This window comes from Sinohyriopsis cumingii, chromosome 5 (genome assembly GCF_028554795.1).
Source record: "Sinohyriopsis cumingii isolate HCF-2022 chromosome 5, ASM2855479v2, whole genome shotgun sequence".
NCBI lineage: Eukaryota > Metazoa > Mollusca > Bivalvia > Unionida > Unionidae > Sinohyriopsis > Sinohyriopsis cumingii.
The window spans coordinates 5,072,908-5,099,248 of record NC_142965.1 but is presented as its reverse complement, the minus strand read 5'-3'; the positions used below and the strand labels follow the sequence as shown (position 1 = coordinate 5,099,248).

At 33.7% G+C, this 26,341-nt stretch overlaps 1 protein-coding gene across 1 annotated transcript in view; it reads right to left on the bottom strand.

Annotated features, from left to right (window-relative positions):
• Nucleotides 1-26,341, bottom strand: part of LOC149798563 (uncharacterized) — a 258,625-nt gene that overhangs the window by 201,504 nt on the left and 30,780 nt on the right. Inside the window, exons 9-16 of the mRNA XM_089957207.1 lie at nt 21,873-21,943; nt 19,797-20,161; nt 17,734-17,846; nt 15,395-15,462; nt 14,546-14,823; nt 11,193-11,305; nt 7,261-7,328; nt 2,207-2,466 (exon numbers count right to left, since the gene is read on the bottom strand). Of these exons, the coding sequence (XP_089813333.1) occupies nt 2,207-2,466; nt 7,261-7,328; nt 11,193-11,305; nt 14,546-14,823; nt 15,395-15,462; nt 17,734-17,846; nt 19,797-20,161; nt 21,873-21,943 (1,336 nt within the window). The remainder of the gene's footprint in view (nt 1-2,206; nt 2,467-7,260; nt 7,329-11,192; nt 11,306-14,545; nt 14,824-15,394; nt 15,463-17,733; nt 17,847-19,796; nt 20,162-21,872; nt 21,944-26,341) is intronic.

Here is a 26,341-nt window from a genome sequence, read left to right as displayed (position 1 = left end):
TTATATAGATATTGATGGTAATGTACTACAATAAGTGATGTACCAATGAAATTTATATGGATATTGTTGATAATGTACTTAAATGAGTGATTTGTCAATTAAATTTATATAGATATTGTTGGTAATGTACATAAAGAGTGATTTACCAATGAAATTTATATAGATGTTGTTGGTAATGTACTTACATGAGTGATTTACCAATGAAATTTATATAGATATTGTTGGTAATGTACTTAAATGAGTGATTTATCAATGAATGATAAATTTTAAATCATACAGATATTTGATTTATATAATAGCAAGTAAAAATGCTTTTATATTTTACATATATGAGTTATAAAATTACATTAAGAACATAAACATTAATGTAAATTGTTTATTCACACCCATGTTGGTCAAAACATTTTTTCTTTGACAAAAACAAAAGTAGATTACAAACACTAGCCCAAATACAAATATATAGGTAGAATTAAATGTCAAGCCACATTTTAAGGCAAATGTACCTGACTACTAAATTAAACTGTAAATCTAATAAATTGCAAACTTTTAACATTACAGTAAGTAAACTATATTATAAAACTTATCTAAACACTGAATATTAAAAGTTTGATCAGTATATTTAGCATATATTTTAAACAAACAAGTTATTTACTTTCTTGTATATATATTTTTATCTGAGGAAACTGTTGCTAATACGTTGTGGTAAATAGACATCAAATAAGAATTGTTCCTGAATAGTAATAGAATATTTCCATTCTATAGCTTATCTCTTGAAGAGACAGGTAGTCTCAGTGCTATCAGAAACACATATAGCACAGAAATCAGTAACTGATCTACTGACTGCACAAGGACTGTTAACTGGCTCACAAATGGCCCGGAGATTGGCATTCCAGATAGCACAGAGACAGGCACTGGCATGTAGATAGCACAGAGGCTGGTAACTGGCAAGTCGAGAGCACAGAGACTGATAACCGGCATTCAGATAGCACAGAAACTGGCAATTAGCATGCAGACAGCAGAGACTGATAACTGGCATTCAGATAGCACAGAGACTGATAACTAGCATTCAGATAGCACAAAGACTAATAACTGGCATGCAGATAGCACAGATACTGATCACTGGCATGCAGACTGCAGAAAGACTGGAAATTGGCATGCAGATAGCACAGAGATTGGCAAACGGCATGCAGTTAGCATAGAGACTGATCACTGGCATGCAGATAGCTCAAAGACTGGCAGTTGGCATGCAGACTGCATAGAAATTGGCAATTGGCATGCAGATAGCACAGAGACTGATAACTGGCATTCTGAAAGCAGAGACGAAATGGGCATGCAGACAGCACAAATACTGGAAAGTGGCATCCAGATAGCACAGAGATTGGCAATTGGCATGCAGTTAGCACAGAAACTCATAAGTGGCATTCAGATAGCAGAGACTGGCAATTAGCATGTAGATAGCACAGAGACTGGCAATTGGCATGAAGACAGCACAGAGACTATTAACTGGCATGCAGATAGCACAGAGACTGATCACTTGCATGCAGACAGCAAAAAGACTGGAAATTGGCATGCAGATAGCACAGAGATTGGCAATAGGCATGCAGTTAGCATAGAGACTGATCACTGGCATGCAGATAGCTCAAAGACTGGCATTTCCATGCAGATAGCACAGAGATTGGCAATTAGCATGCAGTTAGCATAGAGACTGATAACTGGCATGCAGATAACACAGAGACTGACATCTGGCCCACAGATAGCATAGACTGGAAAAGCTTTTCTGTTGCAACTGTGAAATGTAAATCAAATACCATATTTTATGCATTCTTTTTGTTCTAGTAACCCAAGTCATTTTCAGAATAATTTAAATGCTCAATAAGTTTTATTCAATCTGCAAATTAGAAATATAAAGCTTATATCAATTTTAGGGGAATTATCAAAGGTTGAATCATAACCAATCAAGGCAGAGAATGTAAAAAAAAGTCATGCCACCATGCAAGAGGATAGCCCTTACCAGCTCCTTTATGAAACCCTCATTTGCATATGAAAGTCAGCCATGTGTTATGACACAGGTGTAAGCCTAGTTGTGAGTCTCTGCTATACATATATCTTATGCTATCACAGAAACTGAACCTATTTTGATTGGAAATAAATAATAAGAAAGGAGGTTCCAAAATTGGCATTTTATAAATTATATATAAATACTCACTCAGAGTGGATGGAATGACATATGTTCCTGTGGGAGTGATGGATGGGAAAATAGACTCAGTGTGGGTAATGTTGACTGGCAACAGGCTGACCTTGCAGGTTCCCGAGACCAAAAATAGGTCTCCGGCTTCCTTCAAGACCTGACCATCTATTATGTGTGTTAGAGCATTTTTTTCTATCTCAAATGTGATTTGGTCTTTTAGAGACATAGTCAGAAGCTCTCCAAATATATTGTGGAAATGCACTTTTGGTGGGGACAACCTGAAAAAAAAGAGTTATGAAAAATAAGTTTTTTATGTTTTAGTCAAAGGAATAACATTTAATTAATTAGTCTCATTAAACCAGACTTCTTGAATGGCTCTTGAAGATTTCTACTATACAAAGGTCTGGTAAAATCCTTTGATGATTTATGTCACCAAAAGAAGTATATTTGGTACAATTTTGTATAAAAAAAGCTATAAATGGATCTCTTACCATCTCCAACATTTTCAAGATGCATATATTAATATTCTGCAAACTTTCAAGCCAAAATAAATTGAAACTTTATATCATACTATTTAACATCACTTTGCAAACACACAAAATATGAGGCATTTTTAAAAAACAAATGAAATGGTCCAGGTGAACATTAATCATGATATCATCTCATCATCACAATTACCTTATGTCATCACAATTACCTTATGTCATCATCACAATCACTTTATATCATCACAATTACCTTATGTCATCATCACAATTACCTCATATCATCATCACAATTACCTCATCTCATCATCACAATTACCTCATCTCATCATCACAATTACCTCATCTCATCATCACAATTACTTTGTCATCACAATTACCTTATATCATCATCACAATTACCTTATGTCATCATCACAATTACCTTATGTCATCATCAATTACCTGATCTCATCATGACAATTACTTTATGTCATCACAATTACCTTATGTTATCATCACAATTACCTCATGTCATCATCACAATTACCTAATGTCATCATCACAATTACCTTATGTCATCATCACAATTACCTCATGTTATCATCACAATTACCTTATGTCATCATCACAATTAATTCATCACATCATCATAATTACCTCATCTCATCATCACAATTACCTCATCTCATCATTATAATTACCTTATCTCATTACAATTACCTCATCTCATCATCACAATTAACTCATCTCATCATCACAATTACCTCACCTCATCATCACAATTACTTCATCTCATCATTACAATTACCTCATCTCATCATCACAATTACCTCATCTCATTATCACAATTACCTCATCTCATCATCAAAATTACCTTATCTCATCATCACAATTTCCTTATGTCCTCTTCTCAATTACCTCATTTCATCATCACAATTACTTTATGTCATCACAATTACCTTATGTCATCACGACAATTGCCTCATCTCATCATCACAATTAATTCATCACATCATCACAATTACCTCATCTCATCATCACAATCACCTCATCTCATCATCACAATCACCTCATCTCATCATCACAATTACCTCATCTCATCTCATCATTACCATTACCTCATCTCATCATTACAATTACCTTATCTCATGATTACAATTGCCTTATCTCATGATTACAATTACCTTATCTCATCATCACAATTACCTCATCTCATCATTACAATTACCTTATCTCATCATCACAATTAACTTATCTCATCATTACAATTACCTTATCTCATCATTACAATTACCTTATCTCATCATCACAATTACCTCATTCTGACATCACAATCACCTCATCTCATCATTACAATTACCTCATCTCATCATCACAATTACCTCATCTCATCATCACAATTTCCTTATGTCCTCTTCACTATTATCTCATCTCATCATCACAATTACTTTATGTCATCACAATTACCTTACACAATTATCTCATCCCATCATCACAATCACGTCATCTCATCATCACAATTAATTCATCACATCAGCACAATTACCTCATCTCATCATCACAATTTCCTTATGTCCTCTTCACAATTATCTCATCTCATCATCACAATTACTTTATGTCATCACAATTACCTTATGTCATCATCACAATTATCTCATCTCATCATCACAATTACCTCATCTCATCATCACAATTACCTCATCTCATCATCACAATTTTTCATCAACTAATCAGATCACATTTCAAAACTTAGTTTTGCTCTAGTGTTACATGGGAGACTTCAGAGCTTTGTTTTGTCATGATCTCATGTTGTTTTGTTAGTCTGGCTGAATGAAACAAGGGAATATTTAATAAAGGGCATGTTTAAAGACCATCCTAGGCTCCCAAAACAGGGAGAAGTCATTTCTTCCTCCATGCAGAACAGGGACAAATGAAAGATCATTAGAGACCAAATCAGTTTTTATTATAATATCAAAGCAACATATTGTAGTATTTAATAATAATAATAATAATAATAATAATAATAATGATAATAGTAATCATGATAATAATAATAATAATGATAATAGTAATCATGATAATAATAATAATAATGATAATAGTAATCATGATAATAATAATGATAATAGTAATCATGATAATAATAATAATGATAATAGTAATCATGATAATAATAATAATAATAATAATAATAATAATAATAATAATAATAATAATAATGATAATAGTAATCATAATAATAATAATAATAATGATAATAGTAATCATGATAATAATAATGATAATGGTAATCATGATAATAATAATAATAATAATAATGATAATCATGATAATAGTAATCATGATAATAATAATGATAATAGTAATCATGATAATAATAATAATGATAATAGTAATTATAATAATAATAATAATAATGATAACAGTAATCATGATAATAATAATAATGATAATAGTAATCATGATAATAATAATAATAATAATGATAATAATGATAATAGTAATCATGATAATAATAATAATGATAATAATGATAATAGTAATCATGATAATAATAATAATAATAATGATAATGATAATAGTAATCATGATAATAATAATAATAATAATAATAATAATAATGATAATAATAATGATAATAATAATAATAATGATAATAATAATAATAATTATAATAATAATAATAATGATAATAATAATAATGCTGTTGTAGATGTAGTGGTGTACAAATATTTTGCGTATTTCTTTACAAGACAAAATAGAAACAGTTTATGATTACAACTGAAGAACACTGTTTTCTCTAAATTCTAAATGATGTTATGATGACCCAGACATGACACATGACCCAAACATGACACATGACCCAGACATGACACATGGCCCAGACATGATACATGACCCAGTCATGACACATGACCCAGACATGACACATGACCCAGGTATGACACATGACCCAGTGTATTTCCAATCTATTGGCAGGAACTCAGGATCATACTCAAAACCCAAAACATTTCACAGTCTGTAACTACTGTATAACTAAGTTTGAATAACAGAACCTTTAGGGTCTTCTTAACTTGGGTCCTTCTAATAGGCTTCCAAATTTAGGATGGCATAGGTGCACTTTAAGTGTCATACTGGGGTTTTGAACTCGAGTTCTGGCTGAAAAAGTGTTGAGAATATATGCCAGTGAATCCTAGTATCCTTGATTTCAAACTTTCTGTGTGTAGAAATATTATATCACAACTGCAGCTTCATAAAGAGACAGTATCACATGACCTTAAAATTGATACTGCTTATGTGGAATACTGTGTGTGTGATGTGATGTGATTTGGATTTTTAACGTAGCTTTAGCAATTTTTCAGTCATATCGCTACGATGTCTGCAGTCTGGCAGTATATAGTGACGTCTAGCACTGGGGCATCATGCCGCAGACATGTAGCATGATATCCCACCTAGTCACATTATCCTGACACCAAGCCGACCAGTCCTAACACTAACCTCTTAATGCTGAATGCCCAACGAGGCAGCTGTTAGTACCATTTTTGTAAATCTTTGGTATAATTCGACCGGGGATTGAACCCATGACCTCCCGTGTCCAAGGTGGATGCTCTAACCACTAGGCCACCAGAACGGTAGAATACTGATACAGTATCACAGGACCTTAGTGGTTCTGTCTGTTTGGTACTTGTAATGAAGTGTCTTTAATTGACCTCATAGTGTCTCCTATTATTTATATTCACTCATAACAATATAACTCAGAGCTATATATCAAAAGGTGTGGCCAAATGGGGGGTGGCCAAGTGCTCTAAAGTGCTCGACTTTGCCAATCACTGCCATCTCACCTCTCAAAGATAAACAAAGAATAGTAAATTATTGTTATCTGAATTATAGTTGTGACAGTCATATTTGTCTTCCAGACCAGTAATACCGTATATATGCCAATCAACTGATTGCATCAATAGGGCCAGTAACACCGTATATATGCCAATGAACTGATTGCATCAATAGGGCCAGTAATACTGTATATATGTCAATGAACTGATTGCATCAATGGGGCCAGTAATACCGTATATATGCCAATGAACTGATTGCATCAATGGGGCCAGTAATACCGTATATATGTCAATGAACTGATTGCATCAATGGGGCCAGTAATTCCGTATATATGCCAATGAACTGACTGCATCAATAGGGCCAGTAATACTGTATATATGCCAATGAACTGATTGCATCAATAGGGGCAAATATAATGTATAACACTTGCATTTCAAATATCAGCCATTTTGTTAATTATATGCAAATACAAAAATGCTATGGCCCAAATAAACACTGATTTCAAATTCAGCTTAATAATAATTGCCTGGCAGTCATACATTTTGCAAGATACCGTACAATTATCTAGTTCCAGATACAAAGAACTTGTGAAGTGTTTTGGTCATTCCATTGGGATTCATTACAAGCTAAGTTTGCTGCATTTGTACAATAACAAAAACAACCTATTCATAGATTCTTTTTAATTAATAATAATATATAAGATAATTAGTTGTAACACAACAGGTATAAACATGCAGTCAATTAGTTGTATCACAACAGGTATAGACTTACTTGTAGTCAACTATGTAACATTCCAGGAAAGTTGAAGATAGTGGACCATTCTTCAAATATCCCTGCAACTGGAAATAAAATTTAAAAAAAACATAACTATCTCATATAAAGACCTTTGCATTTCTGGAACTTAAATCTCATCTGGCTTCTCACTCTACCACATTTACTCTATTATAAGTCAAGTCAAACTGCAAACAACAAAAATCATGACCTACTGTAGCATAATATATCTATATATATGTGTGTGTGTGTGTGTGTGTGTGTGTGTGGTATATTCACATTAACAATTATGAGGTGACATCAGCAAAGTATATTCCAGATTCTATTAGGAATAATTCTAGCATGTGACTGATGACTCCAGAAAGAACTAGAAATGTATTCATTGCACACAGATGCCCTATCTCAGTCCATAAAAGTGAGTAACTGTAAAAACTAACAATAAAATAGGACCTAAACATAAAACACACACAATGTGTGATAGTTAACTCATTCGGCCCCGGAGGTTTTTCTCATTTTCACCTGAAATGCAAATAGGAAAGACATTTTGGGGGCTTTTAATTTCTGAATACATCATAATACATCGGCTTTCAACAGATTTTCCATAAGACTAATGCCTAGTTGTATTAAAAGCATCGTTTTCCATTGGTTATTTTGCTTGCGCATAAGCAGAAGGGTAATAGTTGGAGTTCTTTTTTTTTTTTTCCTTAATGGACCCATCATTTATGTATGGAGACCACTCTTTATTTCAAATGCCCACCTTATCCTAGTTTGTGCAAAGATTCACCCATCTGTGTGCAGTTCAGACCGGTCTGCCTTACATCTGAGGCCAAAAGGTCTAAAATCTGGACACAAAATCACATTCCGACCGCTAGCAAATTTTGGGTGAAAAAAAATGGGTTAAAAAAAATAGGTTTTTCCCTCTGTATTTTGTAGTGCAACAAGAATGTCCAGATTATTTGGTAACACTGTAGAGCTATATCTGTCTGCTTTTTTGTAGTAGCACCCACTTTGGTGTATCTTAAATGACCTTGATGCTGCAGAGCTTGGAAATAGGGTACAGCCTCATTATGCCTACAGGCAGGATTGGGGCCGAATGAGTTAACCAAATTTATGGAAATTTCTTAGAAATTGTCAAAGAATGTTTATTTTTGTAATTTATGTGTAATACTGATGCACTAATGATGAAATAAATAAGTAATATTCAGATTTGGTGATGCCACTAAAATTCTCCCATTAACTAATTTGGCCCCAGAGGTTTTTGTCGTTTTTGCCTGAAATGCGAGTAAGACATTTTGGGGGCTATTTCTGAATACATCATAATACATCGGCTTTCAACAGATCTTCCATGAGACTAATGCCTAGTATTAGAAACATCATTTTCCATTGGTTATTTTGCTTGCATATGAGCAGAAGGTTAATAGTTGGATTTTTTTAATATTTTTTTTTTGCTTAATGGACCCATCATTTACGTATGGAGACCACTCTTTATTCCAAATGCCCACCTTATCCTAGTTTGTGCAAAGGTTCACCTGTCTGTATGCAGTTCAGACTGGTCTGCCTTAGATCTGAGGCCAAAAGGTCTAAAATCCGGACACAAAATCACATTCCAACCACGAGCAAATTTTGAGTGAAAAAAAAAATGGGGAAAAAAAATTAGGTTTTTCCCTCTGTATTTTGTAGTGCAACTAGAACTTCCAGATTATCTGGTATCATTGTGGAGCTATATCTCTCTCTGCTTTTTTGAAATACCACACCAATTTGGTGTATCTTAAATGACCTTGATGCTGCGAGCACAGAAATAGGGTACAGCCTCATCACACCTACAGGCAGGATTGGGGCCGAATGAGTTATTAGGGAAAGACCATATGCCAGTACATACTATAGCTGTGATGAGTAAAGATATGTTAAAGCAAATATGACTTAAAATACAGTAACAGCTTCTGGCTGGCTGAATATATATATATATATATATATATATATATATATATATATATATATATATATATATATATATATATATATCAGTGAAGGAGTACTTATTTCAAAGTGCTTTTTAGATTTAAAGACTCCAAAATATTATGGTTTCCATTGTATTTTGTGAGCAATTATTAATATTAAAAATTATAATCAGCTGCTCATTTTGTTTTAAAATGCAATCCAGTAAAAAAAATTATTATAGACATAAAACTTATTATCTTGATCTGAGCTGCAAATCTGTAAATATAAAAAACTGATAACCTAGATATGAAGGATTAAACTCAACATATCAATGACAGACAATCTAGATATCAATGACAGACAATCTAGATATCAAGGACAGACAATCTAGACATCAAGGACAGCCAATCTAGATATCAAGGACAGCCAATCTAGATATCAAGGACAGACAATCTAGATATCAAGGACAGACAATCTAGACATCAAGGACAGACAATATAGATAACAAGGACAGACAATCTAGATAACAAGGACAATCTAGATATGAAGGATAGACAATCTAGATATCAAGAACAGACAATCTAGATATCAAGGACTGACTATCTAGATATCAAGTACTTATAAACTAAATGGTTTAATAAGCACCTTAGGTATCAGATATTATATCAAGGGGTGTGATAATACTTTGTTACACATTTGAAGACTTGATTCAAATATCAATACTGAAGCTAAAGAACAAAACAATGCTTACATCCAAACATTTACACTTCAGTATGTTTGCATAAGACTCTCAACACATTTAAAACTAATACTGTATTTTCGTTTTCCCAGTTTTAATATTCAAAGTTTTTGTTGTTGTTGTTGTAGGGTTTAATGCCATTTTTCAGCACACATTAGGCTATACATGGCAGCCAGTATTATTGGTAGAGGAAGAACCCAGGAAATCCCTGGAAAGAACCACCAACCCTCGAAAAGCTACTGGCAAGCTTTCTCACATACCCACATTGGCCGAATCCGAGACTTGAACCCACACAGACAGAGGTGAGATGGCAGTGATCCGTAATGAAGAGTGCTTTAGACCACTCGGCCACTCAGGGCCCCATTCAAAGGTGTAATGATGGGTCTAATATTATCAATTGTATATCATATACAAAAATATTAGGTAATATAATGGCTAGGTATATTATTCACAAGGGCATTATTTAATATCATGGGCTGTGTATCATTCACAAGGGCATCATTTAATATCATGGGCTATGTATTATATCATTCACAAAGGTATCACATAATATGGATTGCATATCATTTACAGCAGTATCACATAATATCATGGATTGTGTATCATTCACAACAGAATCACATAATATCATGGATTGTGTATCATTCACAACAGTATCACATAATATCATGGACTGTGTATCATTCACAACAGTATCACATATTATCATGGATTGTGTATCATTTACAACAGTATCACATAATTTCATGGATTGTGTATCATTCACAACAGTATCACATAATTTCATGGATTGTGTATATCAATCATGAGAGCATTATTTAATATCATATGCTTTGTATCATTCACAATGGTATCACATAATATCATGGATTGTATATCATTCACAAATGTACCATTTAATATCATGGACTTTATATTATTCACAAGAGTGTTTTATAACATCATGGGTTGTTGTTATTCACAAGGGCATCATTTAATATCATTTTCTGTGTATCATTCACAAGGACATCATTTAATATCATGGGCTGCATATCATTCACAAGGGCATCATTTAATATCATGGGCTGTGCATCATTCACAAGAGCATCATTTAAATATCATGGGCTGTGTATCATTCACAAGGGCATCATTTAATATCATGGGCAGCATATCATTCACAAGGGCATCATTTAATATTATGGGCTATGTATCATTCACAAGAGTATCATTTTATCCCAAAAACTATGAGGGACAAAAGGATACAAATCAGCCTTACATCTTCGCAGAATTTCCCCTGTTGTCTAACGAAGCCAGCAGAAGTCCTGTCATTTGGAGAAAATGGAAGACTCTTGTTGTACAAGTCACAAGTAATGTCTGCAAGAGTGGCCGCTGAAAAATTGAGGGTTTCTATATATATAAAACAGGCCTGAATAAGAATAAGATTCAAAATCAAAATCTTTCATACATTTATTACTTTATATGAAACAGGACTAAATAATTACGATATTCAAAATCAGAATTTTTCATACATTTTTTATGATATATGAAACAGGGTAATACAATACAGAGCTATGAAATAGTTTATTTATACTATGGTAAAATACCCTGCTTTACATGCATCACCTATCATATTCATGCAGTCTCTTATAAAAATTTAACTATATCATTACTTGGTGTGGAAATTTCGAAAATTTCAAGGCTAAATAAGTTTGAAAATATTATCTTCATTTCCCTCTCAAAATCATACTGTTGTGAGATTTTCTTTAAATCCCTCTCAAAATCATACTGTTGTGAGATTTCTTTAAATCCTGTTCAAAATCATACTGTTGAGAGATTTTTCTTTAGATCCCTCTCAAAATCATACTGCTGTGAGATTTTCTTTAAATCCCTCTCAAAATCATACTGCTGTGATATTTTTTAAAATCCCTCTCAAAATCATACTGCTGTGAGATTTTCTTTAAATCCCTCTCAAAATCATACTGCTGTGAGATTTTCTTAAAATCCCTCTCAAAATCATACTGCTGCAAGATTTTCTTTAAATCCCTCTTAAAATCATACTGCTGCAAGATTTTCTTTAAATCCCTCAAAATCATACTGCTGCAAGATTTTCTTTAAATCCCTCTTAAAATCATACTGCTGCAAGATTTTCTTTAAATCTCTCAAAATCATACTGCTGCAAGATTTTCTTTAAATCCCTCTTACAATCATACTGCTGCAAGATTTTCTTTAAATCCCTCAAAATCATACTGCTGCAAGATTTTCTTTAAATCCCTCTCAAAATCATACTGCCGCAAGATAATTAGCATTCACACTTGTCCTATGCATATCCATCAGCCTTAAAGGCAGAGATTTTTTTAGACAAAAAAAGTGTTTTGAGGTCCAATAAATAAATGGGGCAGCGCATGAGCCCAAAATGCAAAGTCATAAAACTGACAAGATGTTATCTACTCATGTATGCCTTTAGAAAATGGCTGAAATTTGAATTTCAAACAAAGAATAGAAAATGTTTTCTTTGAGGCATTTAATACACTTGTAAAATAATTCTCAGACTTAGCTAGTACTGTCCAATATCACCATGCACACACACACACACACACACATACAGACACATATCACAGGAGTCTGACATTATATCAATAAAGTACAGTGAATTCTCTGACATGAAATCACCATATTGGTAATATATATATGTTCATTTATATTACCTGTAAGGTGATTTCATGTTGTCAGATTTTGCCATCAGACTCCTGTGCATATACTCACATTATAAATCACAAAACACACAGACAATAAATAAAATAAAAGCACGAAAATCCACTGGACAGTGGAATACAGTCTTAAATGAGACTGTTTAATTGGAAAGGGTGATGAGTTTCTTTGCAACCAGGATGTTTTTTTCTTCTTTTATAACAAGTTTAAATTTGTTCAGCTAATATAAAAGATATAATTAGTTCTTGTTTTCTGCAAATCAGTGCAAAAGCTTTCTTTCGCAAGCTATTTGGAGGCTGGAATTTTTTGGAAGGTGGAAAATTTTCTGCGCCACCCCACAACACCCCATTTAATTGGTCGATTCCTAATGATATGTAAACTACAGGTTTTGTAACTCTCAATAGCTCAGTGTAGGACATGAATGTGATGCGTATCGTTAGTGTTCACATTTGCAACCATTAGTAACTGGAAGGTACTGTTATTTGATCTACTTCTTGGTGGTGTCACTATTTTTGATGGATGTAATACATTCCAGAATGACGCCATGGCTGACCACCTAATGGGGTGAAAAGAGATTGCGACCTGAGATTGGGGGTGGGGGGTATGGTCATTCAAGAAGCTTGAAACAAATTATCTTGCTCTGAGTTGCTCTTATTATCTTCATCATTGCAGTTGGAAAAAAGATATTTAATGATAAAAGAAATGAATTATGGTCAAAAATAAAATATCAAAACTACACCCTGCTTCATGAAAACTAAATTGTTGGTCCTAATGTCCATAAAGGATTTGCATTATGTGCAAAGTACAAAATGCTTCCCCTTGCTATAGTAAAAGTCACACAGGTCATGCATGTGCATTTACTCATCTTAAATATAAATTGATGATTTAAAATATTTTGCTAATTTTGCTTAACCAAAGTCGTTTCAATCCTGATTATTGAAAGATCTGCGCTTTAACTGCTATCAAGAAGCTCCCAGAAAAATATTTTCTTTTGGGGACAAGCTAATTAGTTACAGAAATATGGATGTATGAGGATTCAAATAAAGTGAATAATTGCCATTTAAAGATATGTAAAATCAAATTCTGAAGAATGACTCTCATTACTGAAATAACTGGTGCTGAATTCCCACATGATCTGTATGACTTTTACTTTAGTTAGCTCCACAGAGTCAAACTTGGTCAACCAAGAGTTCTGAAATTTAGTTTGATGGGGTTTGCTCACCTCACAGGCGGCACATGCTCCAAAAAATGACAGCTGTGCTATAACACTTTACTTTAAAAATAAATCCAACCTCAGCAAAAAAACAAGTACTACAATAATTATGTTTTTAGTTTATATATGGAATAGAATCTGACTTCAAGCAAACTGATCATAAACGAACCAGTAATATGTAATAAAAATGGCTTAAAAATTCTCAGTCCAGGCAATCGCCTCTTCAGCATCCATATCTTTGATTTACCTAACTTTAAATAAAATGTCTTTTAGCTATTCAAATTAACCTATATGGCTGCCCTACAGCTGTTCTCCGAGGACTCTTTTATGATAAAATCACACCAGCTTATTGACAGCAAGTTTTATAATCTCCAACCTTCTAAAATGTTTTGTGACAATCAACCACATAAACTGCTCTGTGATGATAGCTTTCCAGTACATAAAGTTGTTTACTGTTACTCCATGTCACAGGCATATATTGCAGTATCAAGAAAGCTCTCTTTCTGACTGTATCTCTCTTTATAACATAACTAAATTTTCATGTTTTTATAAATGCAACCATGTCTAAAGTTTTGAGAGTAACACAATAATGTTTTACACATGAAATGTCATGATCTGGCAGATATGAGTATGCATGGATGAAAATGGGAAAAGTTATTCTTTAACAAAGGTACATAAACTATACTGCCAAGAGTGTAAAAACTTACAGTATACAATATTTCCCGGAGTGCTGGATATTTCTACTGGCAATGTTGGTCTGATGCTAATTGTGCTGTCTCCTGTGTAATTGGTTACTGAGACAGAGATGTTGATCTGATCTATGGCTCCCCAGATCAATCGAAGGTCCCCAACATTTAATAAGTCATAAACACCCAACCGTTCATGAGGTGCACTCTTATCCAGGGTCTGCACGATTGTTTTCTTTAATAACTCTCCTATTGGAGCAGTGAAGGAAAGCTTAAATGTGACCGAGTCAGGGTAGGGGCTGGAAAACAATAATGATAATTGGATTATTATATTATTTATTAAAATACACACAAAATTTTTGAAACAGGACTTTAAAACATCAGTGTCTAGTTAAAAAAAGATTTTCTTTGTGGGACAAGTTTTATTGGAGTGATTAAAGAGTTTCAGAGCGCCTTGAGGTTCCAACTTGAGGACAATGACTCAAGCTTCCTGATATACAGATAGAAGTTCAGACAACTGGATGAACACAGCCATAACCCATTATGTATGACCTTGATGGCAGAAGCCTAAAAATATATAAGTATAAAACATGAATAAATATCATTATTAAATAATAATATGAATAATTATGAAACATTTGAACAGCAGAAAATAAAATCCCACTAGTTTTAAAGTGTACATAGAGTTATTATTTTTCTTCTTTTTATCTTCATCTGCTTCTTTCATTTTCCTTTCTTCTTCTTTTTCTTTTTTTTAACTCTTCTACCTCTAACTATAAAATGATGATATAGGGATATATTTCTGCAAGTGATTCATAAATGCATAATAATGACAATTAAGCCAGAAATACAGAGGAATACACCTGGTACCTGAAATGGTCAATTCTGCACTGAATGTACTGATCTTTAAGCTGGCTATCCTTGAAGTATTTATCAACCTACAATGAAACAATCATCATTTTTAGATAGATGCTAGCTGTACACCTCCTGAGTCATACAAAATTATAACAGATATCTAGACAACATATCACCATGCGTCTATCAAATTCTAACATTCGCTGATACCTATTGGCAGCTGACCAACAGTACTGTAGGCAAGATGTGAGGTAGCATACAACCAAGGACATCTTGAAAGATTGTTGGACATTCAGGCCTTATGTCTTAACTGACCATAACTAATACACAGATTTTATGTCTATAACTTAACTGACCATAACTAATACACAGACTTTATGTCTATAACTTAACTGACCATAACTAATACACAGATTTTGATGGTCATAACATTGCTACCAAATTTCATTACATTTTCATATATTTGTGCAAAAATGTAAACAAACTCAAATTGGCAATAACTGTCCAAATCAATTTTTTGCATTTTATGTGATATGTTATGCTAATAAATTGGAGTGGTTGTTTCTGTTATGGTGGCTGGTCAGTTTCAACCTTTAGTGTCAGAGTGTTCTGGTGATAGATTAATTACAACCTTTGGTGTCAGAGTGCTACGGTGATTGGTCAATTTCAACCTTTGGTGTCAGAATGTTCTGGTGATTGGTCAATTACAACATTTGGTGTCAGAGTGTTCTGGTGATTGGTCAATTAAAACCTTTGGTGTCATAGTGTTCTGGTCATAGATCAACTGCTGCCTTAGGTGTCTGAGTGTTCTGGTCATAGATCAATTGCAGCCTTTGGTGTCAGAGTGTTCTGGTCATAGATCAATTGCTGCCTTAGGTGTCAGAGTGTTCTGGTCATAGATCAATTGCTGCCTTAGGTGTCTGAGTGTTCTGGTCATAGATCAATTGCTGCCTTAGGTGTCTGAGTGTTCTGGTCTTAGATCGATTGCAACCTTTTGAAGTCTGAGTGTTCTGGTCATAGATCAATTGCTACCTTAGGTGTCTGAGTGTTCTGGTCATAGATCAATTGCTGCCTTAGGTGTCTGGGTGTTCTGGTCTTAGATCGATTGCAACCTTTTGGAGTCTGAGTGTTCTGGTCATAGATCAATTGCTGCCTTTTGGAGTTTGAGTGTTCTGGTCATAGATCAATTGCTGCCTTAGGTGTCTGAGTGTTCTGGTCATAGATCAATTGCTGCCTTAGGTGTCTGAGTGTTCTGGTCATAGATCAATTGCAACCTTTTGGAGTCTGAGTGTTCTGGTCATAGATCAATTGCTGCCTTAGGTGTCTGAGTGTTCTGGTCATAGATCAATTGCAGCCTTTGGTGTCAGTGTCCTGGTATAGATCAATTGCTGCCTTAGGAGCCAGAGTGTTCCAGTGATAGGTCAGTTGCAACCTTTGGTGTTAGTGGTGATCATATCATGGCAAGGTGGATCATGCCTATCATGTCTTTAAAAAAGACTTGAAAACTGGACCATGAAATATAAGATGCTGTGACCTAATTTTGACTAAAATAGTTCTCATGACACATCTAAATATCAACTCATGTGACTCTACAAACAATGAAGTCCCAGAAAATGACCTATATGCAAATCATTACCTAGGTATTGGATGCCAGTTGGACATCATCAGTCTATTATCTGCACTGCTTTGCAATCCAGACAAAGACACATGTATGCAGTTTTAAGCATTATTTAATATGACAACATTAATTCATACAATAATTAATGATAGTTCAGTATTCATATAAAAACTACAGAGAGTGCAATATTCATATGACAGTTACTGAGAGTATTGTATTAACATCACAATTACTGAGAGTACTGTATTAACATGACAATTACTGAGTACTGTATTCACATGATAATTAGAGTACTATATTTACACAATTTCTGAGAGTACTGTAACATTCAAAATGTTATTGAGCATGCAATATTTAGATAACAGTTACTGAAAGTTCAGTATTCATTCAAAATGTATGACAATAAAAATGAATGTCTTAAAATTATTTATTGTTTCTATCTTTTTTCAATTTAGATTATATTACAAAGAGCTTCCTCCACCATTGCAGCAATACATTATTTTTCAACCTTATAAGAAAGTGTCCAGTACAGAAGAATTTCAAAACTCAAGTTGCCATTGGTCCCAAATTTTGTCTAAACTTTTGTTTGTTTAGAGCTTCTGAGGTCATAATAAACAAGGCCTAACACTGAGACTAAATGGGGTGACTGATTTTTGAAATGTCAGTTTTGCTCTTGCTAAGAATATGACTTTCACATCTCTTTTAAATTCCTTTACTATTAGGACAAGTTGTGTACCTCATTGCAGAATTTGTACTCAAGCTGTGTGAATCTGCGTGAGGTTTTATCGTCAAGGTCCAGCGAATATGCAAATCCATATAATGCTGCATTGATGTATGCATCTGAAGAATCTGCAGTGAAAAAAAATAGACTGGATCAGAGTTTTTGCTTGGATATGAAATACCTTAAAAAGTCCTAATCTTATGATCAGATTTACCGGTACATACTATGAATCATTATTTAACCATGATATGTTATAATGGTATAAGCATAAACTGCACTCCACAAAATATTCTAAGCCGCATTATTTTGTCAAAATAAAAAATAAGAAAGTCGTAAACAAGGATCAAATTAAATAAGACCCAACATTTTTTTGAAGGAGTCACCTTATGAAAAAAGTACTCACAGTCAAAAGTTTGCTGTCAAATCTGACATACCCTTCCCCACGACTACACACAACATTTGTTTGTAGCAATAACAATGATAATGTGAGTGTTTGCACATGTGTATGTGTACGGCACTGATATTTGACAATGCTTAGGTTTAGCAACTAGTTCTTTTTTGTATGTTAAATGAATTGAAAAAACAGACAAGTTAATTTTTTATTCAAATTTCCAATTACTTTCTAAAGACTTATATGAAAAGATTGCTTATTCTCATTTGGATGACATTACTTCTTTTTGATCATGTACACAGACCCTAAAAGGGACCTCTAAAGACACTTCTGGAGTGTCAATCCCCACAATTAACACTGCCTGGCAATATGGCAGGTTTGCTAGGTTGGCACCATATTTTCAATCCAGGGTCTTTTCGTAGTTTGAGCATATCTAAGTTAGGACTAAATTTTCATTCCAAGTTCTTTTCTTAGTGTGGGCATATCTAGGTTGGCACAAAATTTTCAATCCAGTGTCTTTCTTAGTGTGGGCATATCTAGGTTGACACATAATTTTCAATCCAGTGTCTTTCTTAGTTTGGGCATAACTAGATGGCACTAAATTTTCAATCTGGTCATCAGCTTTGGTTCCATCTAAATTATTTATATGTTTCACCAATTGGTTTACCTAAAAAGGGCAGTGTATGTAATTTTCTGTCCCGACTCTTGCACTCATTTAAAATTAGGCTTTACCCTTCTTTTTGCAGTCTATTATTTAATATTTTACATCTTTCTGTGCAGTATTTTTCTTTTTAAATTAGAGTAAATGCTAAATTAGTCTCCTTCAAAATTCAAGTCACCCAGGTCATCAATCAAATTTTCAAAATATGCTACAGTAGCATCCTGTGGGAGAAACCTTGAAATTTCAAACTGTATGATGTGCTATTTAGCTCAAATAAATCTCCTTTGCAAACAATTTAGCAAAGCTAGCCAAACAAAATATAGCATAAGCTAAATCAAAAATTTGTGACTATGAACTTTCTAACCAAAAATGTTCATTTGTAGGTTTCATTTTTAGACTGATGTATGATATAATTCTTATAATGATGTACCAAATACATTTAATTATAATGATGTACCAAATACATTTAATTATACTGATGTACCAAATACATTTAATTATAATGATGTACCAAATACATTTTTAATTATAATGATGTACCAAATACATTTAATTATAATGATGTACCAAATACATTTTTAATTATAATGATGTACCAAATACATTTAATCATAATGATGTACCAAATACATTTTTAATTAAAATGATGTACCAAATACATTTAATCATAATGATGTACCAAATACATTTTTAATTAAAATGATGTACCAAATACATTTAATTATAATGATGTACCAAATACATTTAATTATAATTATGTACCAAATACATTTAATTATAGCCAATCCTAAGAAAATTATCTAATCAGCCAAATGATTTGCCACTTTTAAAGGCAGCTGATTTAGATATGTATTTTAGCTAGTCTATTCACACTTCTTGTATCAGCAAAAAAAAATGAAACAATATGCTGAGTTTTCACAAAACCATGTGATTCTTAAGTTTCTCATTCACTGGACATCATCTAATACTTTTAAAAAAATAATTAAATAAATTGTACTATTAGTATAAGAAGCACATAGTACTCACTATAGACAATGATCCGAGTACTGACTGGCCAAACTGTCATCCCTGGTGTTGAAGATGCAGTCATGTAAATATAAGATGTAAAAATACTGCCATAGCCTGTAATAGGTATTGTCATGGTTTCTGAAGGCATTATTAGTGTGGTGGCTGGAACGTTATAAGAACTATGGAGAAGAAGAACCCGTGCTCCATCCAAAATTATAAATAGATCACCAACCAGATATGTCATCAGAAGACCGCCTTGCTGAGGGAAGGATGGAGCGTACATCTTGATCATTTCCACAATGCTCTCTGGATTATGGTAGAAAGGGGAGACAACTTTCAGTATAGCACGAATGGTAGGGAAAATTTCTCCTGTTTTGGGTGCACTGAAAATTGAAATATTTAAGATTTCATTGGATTTTCCAAAATATTTTAAAAAGCAGCTCTGTATATGCATAAATTAGTATGAAGTTCAATAGATATGCAGGAATCAGTATGAAGTTAAGTAGATATACTACATGAAATGTAGGTACCTATCATAGTTCTATATTGTATTTCAACCTTCAGCTGGGATTTTCCAACAACCAGTAGATGAATGGTGGGTTGGGATGGGAGAAGAGATTAGGGTAATCATCATTAGCTGCAGAAGTTCTAAAGCATACAAAGTTCTGCAATATTGCTTTAACTATAACAATATGCATGTGGTACTTTCTGATTATTTGTCCATACATATTAGAACCATAATGAAAAAAACATATAATATGGACAAATTTTATACATAATGAGAACCCTGATGTAAAGATTCTGAGAATGTTGATTTTTTTTTAAAACATAAAGGTTGATTTTAAACAATCACCAGTATGTTTCTGGTTAACAGGTCCTATTTATTTTTAGTAATCAACTTTTTTATATTTGGAAAGAAAACATAAAGAGTGATTCAAAAAAATCAAGAAACCAATAGTTTTATCCTTCAAAAAATTTATAGTTATGCAATTCCTGACTCAAGATTAGTTTGATCAGCTGAAGAATCCTGAATGCAAATTAACAATTTGTGCTTCTGATACTTGTGATAGTTAGTGCAATTTAGTTATAATAACAGAGAAAAGAACAAACTCACTAGCATGCACTTCACATGCATACAGTTTGGTTTTAATAACAGAGAAAAGTGCAAATTTACTAGAATGCACTTTACCTGCACACAGTCAAGTGATAAAAACAGAGAAAAGCACAAACTTGCTAGAATGTACTTTACATGCACACGGTTTCGTTATAATAACAAAGAAAAATGCAAATTTACTAGAATATACTTCAAATGCATAAAATTTAGTTACGAATGTCAGAGAAAAGACCAAATTTTCAAGAATGCACTTCACATGCATACAGTTTATTTATAATAACAGAAAAGAGACCTAACATACTAGACTGCACTTCACATGCATACAGTTTATTTATAATAACAGAAAAAGGACCTAACTAACTAGACTGCACTTCACAATCATACAGTTTGGTTATATTAACAAAGACCAAACTTACTACAACGAACGTCACAATCATACAGTTTGGTTATATTAACAAAGACCAAACTTACTACAACGAACGTCACAATCATACAGTTTGGTTATATTAACAAAGACCAAACTTACTACAACGAACGTCACAATCATACAGTTTGGTTATATTAACAAAGACCAAACTTACTACAACAAACGTCACAATCATACAGTTTGGTTATATTAACAAAGACCAAACTTACTACAACGAACGTCACAATCATACAGTTTGGTTATACTAACAAAGACCAAACTTACTACAACGAACGTCACAATCATACAGTTTGGTTATATTAACAAAGACCAAACTTACTACAACGAACGTCACAATCATACAGTTTGGTTATATTAACAAAGACCAAACTTACTACAACGAACGTCACAATCACATAATTTGGTTATTATCCCAGAGAACAAAATCAAATTTACTAGCATGCACTTCACATGCATAAAATTTAGTTATAATAACAGAAAGAAGACCAAACTTAGACAAATACACATTCACAAGCATACAATTAGTTATCATAACAGAAAAGACCAAACTTACTAGAATGCAAGCACTTCACATGCATAAAATTTGTCTGCCCAAATGTTGCTCTTGTAAATAAACCTTTGTAACTGAAAAGATATAAACAGGAAATAAATAAACAAATAGTTGTATGAAATGTCACACTTGAAGATTATAATTAAATGAGCACAGAAAACAATCAAAGATGCATAAGAAAATGATGCATGAATTTACTTAAGAATCACCACACAAAGAAAAAAAGTTTTTTACATGATATAACATTTTACAGATTAGGGACAAATGATGGGGAAAAATGCATGTGTGAATGATGCTAGTTAAAATGAAAGCTATTAGCAATGGTACTTTGTGAAGGACCCTGCTCCCTCAAATTTGCACAATAGGACTTTAAACAGATTAACATGTGTTGGTGAATCCAAAGCCATGCTAACGGTAAATTTGAATAAGGGGACATAACTCTTCTGAATCGAAATGTGAAAAACTGGAAATCTGATACAAGGTCTCATCAACATAATGAGGCAATTATAAATTTGGCTCAGATCCAACATTCCTTAGGAAAGTTATGGAACCGATCAGAAGTCAAAACTATTCTAAATGATAATGTCGAATGGTGGGAATCAATACTGTTCAATGTAACATTCAACTGCATGCAAGATTTGGTTGAAATTGATCAACTCTTGCTCAAGAAATGTTAATATGACAAAGTAAGGTGAGAGAACAGATAGTGAACATAACTCCTGTAACCAATGGCAGTTGAGGCTAGATAGAGAACACACATAAGGTTTTATTAAAGTAAATTACAATGCTAAATTTATTTGAAAACCTACTAAGTTCAGTAGAGACATGTTTTTCAAATCAAGACAGAAGACATAATAAGGAAGCTTAGCTTGTGTAAATAACATTGTTGAACACTTGGAATCAAATTCATTAATATGTCATCCATATACAGACACCTTACAATCAGGCAATTGTTGCTGCAAAAACTAAAGTTAGAAGACTGGCTATCATGGGGAATAATTTCTGTATATACTGTTTTGAAATACTGGAAATCACATTCTTTCAAGGACTCATCAATATAAAAGTTGCTTACCAAAAACGAAAGCAACCACGCGGTAAAATTGAGCTGCAGGAGAAAAGGGTAATCATTGCGGTATAATAATAGTTCTACAAATGACGTGGAATGCTAAAGATTAAACTTATTTTTAGGAAAAGCCCAATACCAATATTTACTTGAAAAACCAACAAAGCTTGGTAAATGTGCTGCAGAAACCATGATTAGGAGAACATTCAGGGACGTAACTCCTGAATATCATTCCTTCAAGGTCTCATTTTTATAATGCCCCATACCAAATTTTGTAGAACTCTACCAAAACAAACTAAAGTTGTGCATGGAAGTGCAGGCAATCAGGGGCATAACTAAATGATGTCATGGAACAGTGGAAACTGAATTCTTGGAAGGTCGTATCAACATATAGTTGCATGCCAGATTTGGCTTAAGTTCAACAACCCCTGTGATAGTTATGAATTCTCTAGAGAAATGTATCATTATAAAGTTGCATGTCAAATTTGGTTCAAATTAAACAATGCAAGGTAAAGTTAACCTGTGGAAACCAAAATGTCGACACATGGATAAAGACTGTGTTTACTACAGGGCACCAGAACTTCATCAAGTCAGGAGGGGGCCTATACTCTTTCTCTCTCTGCTGTGGAACCAATGACGCATATATATTACCAGTATTAGTCAATTAAAACAGCACGGTGTCCAATAAATAAAAAAGAGATGGCAAAAAACAAATGGGGTTTGACAAGGCATGAAATACACAATTTACAAAATGTAGTTGAATTTGAAGATTTAAACACTACATGATTTTTTGCTAATTATGTCTTGCATATTGAATGTCATCACTGCCAAAAAGATGAAATTAATATATATAAAAAATAACTTCCAACTAAACCAAGTAAAGCTAAAACAAACAAAATACAAGCATGCTTTTGAACTAAAATATAACAGCTCAAACAATAAGATCAAAACTTAAAAAAACAATCAAGGCACAAATGAAACAAATGTCAAAAGAAACAAAACATAAGTGAAACAATCAAATGTCAAACGAAATAAACAGCATTTAAATCGAGTTAGTAAAGCTAAATTAAAACGTAAAATGAAACAAAGTAACAAAAAAAATATAAACACACACAGACACACACAACACCCAAGCGAAAACACTATTGACAAACAAATGAAACACAATAGTTAAAATGATCAACTTTATAAACATTATGAGCAATATTCAAGTAAAACAAACGTGGCACAAACGAAGAGTGATCCCGACAATGTCAATGACAGTGGTATCATTGGAGAAGGCAGTGGCCTCACCTCGATTCATCTGTGTTGCTTAGTTTTGTGGCATGCAACAACAAATTAGCTGCTTCATTAACAGCCTTATAGCATTAGTTAAGTCATTTTGTCTCGTCTGATGTGCAATGTTCAAATGTTCTGTGCTCCCTTCTTTTCATAAAGTAACCCTATACAACTTGACTACTGTCACAATAACTGCTCGTTCATTTGTGAATACAGTCAATATTGCTTATATGCATAGTCTTGGGACCAGACCCAAGCTATGCATATAAAAGAAGTATATATTTAAGCGGAATTCATGTATATTTACAACGTACATGTACTTGTAAAATGGAAAATCATACAAAGCTCATATGCTCTATAGATGTGTTTCAGTGTATTAAACATCTACATATACATTTAATTCCACAATACATGTAAATTCAGATAAACACTATAAACTATTATTGCTGAAATTTGCAAGTTACTTGATAAAAAAATCTGTAATTGATTTTTGAACACAGTTGGGGTGGCCAATCTGGCGGACAATAGTCTGCAAGTTATAAAATCCATCATACGATTTGCACCCATTTGCTTCCAGAAATGCTCTAATAGTCTCCAGACTTTTAATGGCAGTACAGTAGCAAAGTTTGGCGGCGGGACAGACAAATCGTTGGTAGTCTCCTCCACATCCTCTGGATCTGAATCCTTTACTTCTTTCTGGACGTTTGAACAGATATTGGCATCTGTTTTTCTTCATCAGTATTTTGGTGTTCATCCACCGCCACATAGCAACTGAAATCATCCAATGACAATGAGGGTGGGATAAAAACCTCAGGTGTTGTCGTCATTGGTAATGACTTCAGTGGACGCGGTGTTTTTGACAAAACTTGCATGTCAATAACAGTTGGGAATGGTTGCTCCTGACAGTCGATTCCATGCCTCTCTCTGTAGATGCAAGTAAACTCAGTTTTTTCACCAATTCTGCAGTACGCCCTTCGCTTCCATTCTCGAAGATGTTAACAACTTGATGCAACACTAGTGATCGGTATTGCTTCTTGAAGTTAGCAATGATGCCTTGATCCATTGGTTGAATCAATGATGTAATGTTAGGGGGTAGAAAGAATAGTTTGACATTTGTCAAGCGAAGATTATCACTGTGAGCAGCACAATTGTCGAACAACATGAGAATCTTGCATTTTCTGATTCGCATCTGTTTATCAATTTTCTTAAGCCATTCTAGCCATATGACCCCTGTCATCCATGTGTTCTTGTTGCTTCGTATCGCACCAGTAATGTCTTAACGTTCTTAAAACAATGAGGATTTTTACTTTTGCCGATCACTAGTGGCTCTAGTTTTTGGCTTCCATCCATGTTAGCTGCAAGCAGCAGAGTCACCCGATCTTTCGCAACTTTAGCCCCGGATACATCAGCACCTTTAAATGAAAGTGTTCCATCTGGGATACCTCTCCAATAAAGCCCAGTTTCATCAGCATTAAAAACGTCAGCTGGTTCATAATCTTTGATAAAGTCCGGCAGGATGTCAGTTATCCATCATTCAGCAACGAAGTCATCAGTGTCTTGCTTATCCCCATGGTGCTTCTTGAACTTTATAGAATTGCGATCTTTCCATCTCTCTAGCCAGCCATTTGTTACTTTAAAATCCGCAATGCTTAAGCCCTATGCTAGTCCATCAGCTTTTTTCAGCAACAGTGCGCCACTGATAGGCACCTGTCGACTCCTTGCTTGGGTGGATCATCGCAACAGGGCTTCCTCGACAGCTTCCGCTTATCCTGCCCTTTCGACGCTTTCTATTAGGATTGCTGTTACTCTGCCACTCATAAAGAATCTTTTCCTTATTTTTCTGAATTCTTGATATTGCACTTTGGTTAACACCAAACAACTGTGCAATCGACAACTGACTTTCTTTATTATCTAACTACTTTATCACTTCCACACAATCCACCAACGATAATGTCTTACATGTGCGCTTAGCCATGGGTTGAATTTACGTGGCTTTTTTCAGGAGTTGTACAAGAAACTTGATCCGATGCGGGGTTAGGACTAGGCTGCCAGCAAACTAGGAATTTGTCCTAACCAATGAGATTACTGTGACTAATGACTCATCTGGCCGCTAATCAGGCGGTCATGTGGT